Source organism: Prionailurus bengalensis, chromosome D2 (assembly GCF_016509475.1).
Source record: "Prionailurus bengalensis isolate Pbe53 chromosome D2, Fcat_Pben_1.1_paternal_pri, whole genome shotgun sequence".
In the NCBI taxonomy this organism is placed as follows: Eukaryota; Metazoa; Chordata; class Mammalia; order Carnivora; family Felidae; genus Prionailurus; species Prionailurus bengalensis.
The window spans coordinates 47,873,911-47,880,990 of record NC_057351.1 but is presented as its reverse complement, the minus strand read 5'-3'; the positions used below and the strand labels follow the sequence as shown (position 1 = coordinate 47,880,990).

The 7,080-nt window shown below is 42.5% G+C and overlaps 1 protein-coding gene across 1 annotated transcript; it reads left to right on the top strand.

Annotated features, from left to right (window-relative positions):
* The first annotated feature begins 4,389 nt into the window (after positions 1-4,389).
* On the top strand, positions 4,390-5,553 carry LOC122493536 (olfactory receptor 6C75-like). Its single transcript, XM_043598172.1, has one exon. It carries the CDS (start codon positions 4,390-4,392, stop codon positions 5,350-5,352), a length of 963 nt encoding a protein of 320 aa, XP_043454107.1. The 3' UTR covers positions 5,353-5,553.
* Positions 5,554-7,080: the final 1,527 nt, after the last annotated feature.

Below are 7,080 nucleotides of genomic sequence, written 5' to 3'. Positions count from 1 at the left end.
AAAAAAAGTGGAGGATCCAGAACCTTACAAACTAGTTTCACTTCTGAGATTTATAGATAGATTTTTCTACCTCTTTCTATCCCACACAATTCAACTTAAGTAATCATTCTATATATAGTAGGAGGTTCATTAAAAAGGAAAAGGCTTCCTTTGTCCATACATGAATAAAAAAGAAAACCAAGAAACCCAGAGAGGATAAATTACCCTATAACTCCAGCTCCCCCTCCTGGTCCCAGGTTGGAAGCAACTAACACACACTACCATGCTTTTCCTCACATGGACGGATGGGTATTGGATGCGATATTAATGAACTCTCTGCATCAGAATCGATGTGCCCTGGGTCCCTGTTGCCATTACTGCCTTACTTTTATGGAAATTCCATGAAGGGACAGGGGTCCTCAAAGTAGTATTAGTATTCCAGCAGCTCCACCTTCCGCCTGGGGTTCCACATAATGAGTGTTTCTCTCCATCCCAGTCACCACTTGCCAACCTAGCATCCCCACTCTCTCTCCCACAATATCACAGATGACAGGATTTGCCTTTCTTCAAGTCTTAACTTAGCCTTCTTCCTTATGGATATAATACTAGAAATTGGAATGTTTCTAGGAATAGACTGTATTAACCAGATACACTATAAACCAAATATTCTTATTATGTAAATCCTGAATATAGCTTAGCCTAATTTTTCAAGGGTGGCTGGGGGACAGAGTAGCAAACATAATAATATTCTGCAGAGGAGAACCCACAACCTGATTTTGCTTTATCCCTCCATGTTTTGATAATCACAAATACAATTTTAAGTACTATCCCTTTCCTTATTCTAACTAGAGAACTAAACACTCAAACACAAGGAATGCTGGGAAATGCCCAAGATAAATAAGATCTCAAGGTATCATTTAAAAACATAAATAAGTAGTGGGTATTGGAGAACCATGAGGGCACTATCCAGAAAAGTGGAACAATTTGAAACATTTTCCTGAGGTCATCTCACCACCCCTTATGCTAGATGCAAAGTGTGATTGGTTCAGCCCGTTTCTTTGAGTGTCCCCTTTGTAAACCTTTCCATCAAACCACACGCCAGTTCCTCCTCCTTCCCATGATCATTTAGGCACTGGGACTTGCTCAGATGTGACAGGTATTTTTGCACCAGGAAGCTGGCTCTGACTAAAACTAAAACCCCGTGCAAATGTGTCTTTATCTGAGAATTAAAGTGTACAGTCTCACTTCCCTCTAGCTTCTGCGACACTTCTCCAATTACCCCTTATTTTTCCTAACTTCCAACTGAGAAAATAATCATGAGGTCCAAGTTTGGCCTGGACTGAAAGCAGAGTGTGTAGATAGACAGATGTTATAAAAAATGGTATGTCTATTTGAAGGAAGGTGAGAGCCACACGAATACTTGTGAAAGTTTCTATAATATTTGCCTTGACCTTGTAGGATCAATACTGATGAGAGCAGATTCAGGCACAACAAATTTCCATCTAGTATATGCCCAGGCCTGGCTGCAAATACACTCCGGGAGCTTAGTCCAATTCTCTAGATTTCAATGGGAAGCCAGAGGCCACAGAAAAAAGGATCACTCCTGCCACTGCAGCCCAGCTGAGGTACCCAGAAGAAGCAGCTTTCCAAGCCAGTGCTTGCTATGGATACAACTTCTCCATCCTCAGGCTCACAACTGTTTCTCATATGCATCTAGAATGAATCTGGGGATTCACTTCCAAAATACCATTTAAAAAGAGAGGGACCTGCCAAGTTAGACATGTTACACATACCACATAGCATTCCCCTTTCTTCCCTGAGGAAGAAAAAATTTGTGATTTCCTTTTTCAAGGAGATTTAGGAGCACGACGACAACACTCTTCAGATGAAAATATGCAATGAAAAGAATCATAACGTTGGTGGAAGCATGAAGAACAATTGGCCAGGAAAGGTGGACTTCCCTAGTATCCTCCCAAAAGCCTCATGAAGGCCAGGGTGTAATCAAGCCCTTTCTCATCATAAACTCTATTCTTTTAACAACTATGCTCTGGCTTCAGTGCATGTGGAAAATTGTAGTTTGGACTTTTACCTCAAGTAAGTAGCAACATTCAGCCTGGGATTTTGGAAACCCTTGGGAAACTGTCATATAATTTTCTCGAAAAATCTTGGCAGAGAACAAGGCAGACATCTGGGAGTCAGCATCACCACAGACAATGGGAAAATAAATAGGACGATGGCACCAGTAACTCTTGTTTTCAACAGTGACCAATTACTGCCCCCAGCACACCAGCCATGCCTTTACTTTCTGCCTGTGTCTCTTCAGCATCCAGTAAGGTTTGAAAGCTTGCACTCCTTGCTCACTGGCTGCGTCTGTCCTGCTGCTGACCAAACAGTCCTGTGGCAAAAATGTCAGAGAGACTTCAAACTTGCAGCTTCTCATTGTTGATGCAGGAAAGCAAGGATGCTCCTCTACACGGGAGGTGAGGATATGCAGAGGAGCATAGTGCAGTAGACGCTATCTTGGAGCAGGTGTTCCCATGACAGTGGAGCACTGCAGCACAAGGACCTTGTCTCAGCTGCACCGAGGCATAAACCTATAAGCAGCCGTCTGCTCCCAGCAACTAGGAGAGCAGGTGGACAGCAATGTTGCAGGTTAGGTGGGCTTCCACACACTTGGGGAGCAGAGCCAGACCTTTCATCAGACCCTAAATAGTGTGGGAGTCCAGCTCTCGCCCAGAATTGCGGGCAGTGAAATGTGGTTGTTTTAGTCCATCTGCTGCTTTCTGGGGTTTCGGTGGTCAAGGCTGCCATGTAGCCTTGTTGTGGTATGAAACATTCTGGGCTATGGAAGCAGGGCTTTGTCAGCCAGACACCGGCAGCATTGGATGTATATTCACCTCACTGTGAGTCAACAGGTTATGACAATTGCGTTTCCTTCTCCTCTTTCCCCTCAGCCCACAGCAGGCTCTTGATTTCTTAGAGGACAATAGCTGTGAGAGGAAGAAGCCCCTCCTGCCAAGAGTTAACTCCCGTGTATGACTGGCCTCAGGCACCGTAGTGACTTGGTGAACTTCCTGGGGTCTACTGGAAGAGAAGCAGGTGCACCCTCAGGCTGTGCCACTCGGGGATGAGCAGTTTGGCTTCATGAGAGGCCCTTCAGGGGGCCTGGCACACTGTGGGGTAGTGAGAGTGACATATTCCACACTGCCAGCTTTTAGCCTAATATTGAGATGCTAGAGTCAAACACCATCGTGAGAGAAGTCAGTGATTGAGAGGAATGAAGAGAGAAGAATGTTCACTGAGCTTCATGGAAGAGTGGATGTATGCATTCCAGGTTCCCAGCATATCTTCCTAAGTGGGTTAATTCTGTGAACTACTGTCAGCCCCCCTCCCTCACAGGCCAGCGTGAACCAAAGGGGCAGGTGGTAAAACCTGGATTTACAGTTTATGGCATGTTGTTGAGCAGCACCCAATGTCTCTGGTCTCCAGTTTCTTCTATAAAATGCTTGAGTAAAGTAGATGCTCTCTCAGCCCCGTGTCATTCCACAGGCCAGTAACTCAACAGGGATTATAACCAAGGGTAGAAACAAGTAAGATAAAGCTAATCTTGCACTTAGGTTGAGAGATCAACAATAGATTTGTTCCCGTTTTAAAATATTTTGTCACCTCATTTGGAAATAGCAGGCACTCCAGATTCAGGCATTCTGGCTAAGGTCCCAGCTATGTGACTTAAGCTCTCTGGAGCTCTCTAAGCCTCAGTTTCTGCTTCTATAGAAGAAGGGGTTCATGGTTATTGTGAAGACTCATAGAAATACTGAATTTCAGAGACCAGCATAGAACAAGCATAGATCTTCAACAGATGATGATGATGATAACTCAGACCATAGAATGTGCTGCATTACTAAAAGGTATGTTCAAAGGGGATATTACTAAATAACTGTTATGTTTACTTACAAATTGATAATAGTATTAACACAATGAAATGTTTGATAATTACAAACTTGCCAATAACTCTACTGATGATGCTCTATTTAAGCATTATTCTAATGATCATAACATTATAATTAGACTATAAGAACCAGCTGGCGAAGTGCCAGTGGATCAGTCAATTGGGCATCCAATTTCAGCTCATGTCATGATGTCACAGTCTGTTTTACAGCTTCACATCGCTTTGAGCTGACATCGCAGAACCTGCTTTGGATTCTCTGTGTCCGTCCCTCTCTGCCCCTCGCTCCTTCCCTCTCTCTCTGAAAACTGAATAAACATTTAAAAAAGTGTTTTAAGAACCAACCAGCTAAACCACTTTGCTATCTGCCCAGCCACTTTCTTGGACAGACAAGTAACTTAATCATGATCCCCTCAAACCTTTGTGCTCATGGTTGTTTTTATTGTAGGTTAAGACCAGCAGGGATGACGCTGTGGAAAGAGATGCCCATGGAAATGGGGAACGGGACCACTGTCCAAGAATTCACCTTGGAGGGGTTTCCTGCCATCCAACACCTGGGAAAGGTCCTCTTCCTGGTGCACCTGCTGGCCTACCTGGCATCCATTACAGGCAATGCTGTCATAGTCACCATCACCTGTGCTGACTCCCGGCTCCAGACACCTATGTACTTTTTCCTCAGCATTTTCTCCTTCTTTGAGTGTTGTTTCATAAGTGCTGTTATTCCTAAGTTGCTGGTCATCTTTCTTTTAGGCCGGCAAACCATTTCCTTTCTTGCCTGTTTCATACAAGCCTTTGTGTTTGTCTATCTGGGAGCAGCAGGTTTCCTCCTCATAGCAGTGATGTCTGTGGATCGGTACATGGCCATTTGCAAGCCCCTGCATTACCCAACCATCATGAACCTCAAGACTTGCTTCCTCTTGGTCACTGCCTGCTTCACTTTGGCCTTCATTCTCATCACTGGTCCACTAGTAATGGTTTCCCAGTTATCGTTCTGTGGCCCCCATGTCATTCCCCACTTCTTCTGTGACACTGGTGCCCTGATTCATCTCTCCTGTTCTAATACCAGGTCTGTTGAAATGTTGGCCTTTGTCATCGCTTTGTTGATCCTTTTGACATCGCTTATCATAACCATCATTGCATACAGCAACATAGTAGTCACAATTGTGCGACTCCCATCAGCCAAGGAGCGACAGAAAGCTTTCTCCACCTGCTCCTCTCACCTCATTGTCCTCTCTCTGATGTATGGCAGCTGTGTCTTTATATACGTGAAACCAAAGCAAAGGAACAGGCTGAACTCCAACAGGGAGGCTGCCCTTGTGAACACAGTGGTAACGCCACTGCTCAACCCTGTCATCTACACTCTGCGCAATAAGCAGGTACAGCAGGCTCTGAAGGAGACAATGTGCAGATTGAAAATATCAAGATGAAAATAAAATCACATGGCCCTGGAATGGAAGGCTTCAGAAAAACATTTGACTTCATTCTGACCAATGTAGCAGTCCACAGCTTTCTAGTATAGGGACTCTGGCACACCCACTTGACCTCTGTACATTCCTGGAAAAATGGAAATCTGTTTTTCAAGGCCACATTTTATCTTAATGTGCTTACCTGTCTTCTCCCTAAATATTCCACATTTTGATGACAGTTGATTAATTGCAAAAACGCTTATTGAATTTTTATTCTTCCCTATGATACAATCCATGTGCCTGAAATTTCCAAAATTTAGGAATTTGTATACTTATTTATTTCACTTCTCTCTAGCTATAAACATGGCTGAGCAGAATTAATAAATATTTACCAAAAGGCATCTAGATAATTAAAATGATGGAATGCTGTATATTACGTTGTGGTTATGAAGGAAATGAAGTTAATAGTACCAGGGTTTGGGGCCGCATTACCTCTATGCCTATCCCTAGGCAATAATGGTCATAGTATCCCTCACCTTCAAATATAAATGGTTTGCATCAGGTGTAATGGTGTGTAAAATGGTGTCCTCAGTCCTTAGCTTAGTTACATATGTATGCATCAATCCCATTCTGGAGAGAAACGGAATTGTTCTCAGGTTTAGACCATTCTCTATGGAGAGGAGATAACCACAGCTTCCCATGGTTTACCAATGCTCCTATTTTTCTAAATTATTTATTCTAGCTACAACCCCTCAGTGCATAATACATACTTATGATTGGTTCCTATCCAAAAGCTATTGCCACAGAATGCTTCTGTGTATCACTGGAAGAGAGCACTTATTTCTTATTTCTATAATCTCTTCCAAAGATTCAAGTTCACAGAATCTGAGTTTTGCTTATCTACTTCATGCTACTAATGAAAATAAACAAATCAAACATTTTTCCTATTTGTCTTGTGTTGTCAACTAAAAGGTATCTTTGGATTGATAACTTATTTTAAAACCAATATTTCCATTACCTCAATCCTCAAACTTTGTGTAGTTTTTATACCTATTTTCCAGCTAGAATGTGTCTATTATTCTTCAGAAGCAACATCTCTAGAAAGATTAAGGCAATTTTTATTTTGTTTATTATCCCAAACCCTGAGGGTAGGTAATCTCAGGTACATTTTATGAAACACACCCTAAACTATGACTAGAGCATATTTGTCCTGATGGTCCTATTACAAATTTCAGATTTCATCTTATTGACAATGAATAAGTAGCAAACATGCCCTGAAAAATCACAGATGATTAGCTGTATACATTGTATTAAAAAGTGTTTGTAAAAGCTGAGATCAGAGTGGGAAAGTGGGACTGTTATAGAATTAGAAGAAAGGGAATGATGGCTTAGAGAAATGGCACTGGGAGTGGAATACAAAGGGACCATAGCAGACTCTGAATCATTTGCACTGGAGAAGCCTGGTGCTGCCTTCACCCTACCTGGTCAACTTCCAAAAACACTGAAGTGACCTTCTTCACAAAATATGGAAATTGGCCCAATAATCTCTGGCACCCACTTGAAAATACTCATGGAGAGAGCAACAAGATGCTGTGGGAACATGGAAGTAGTTCAGAGCTGAACTACTGAAGGCTGTATTGAAATGGTTGAGGTTTGGCAAGGCAGGAATAAGTCAAGGAATTGTGGTCAAACTACTAAAAAGAGTGTGAGCCTCCCCAAAGGTTTAGTCAGGTTTTGATAATAGTTTAT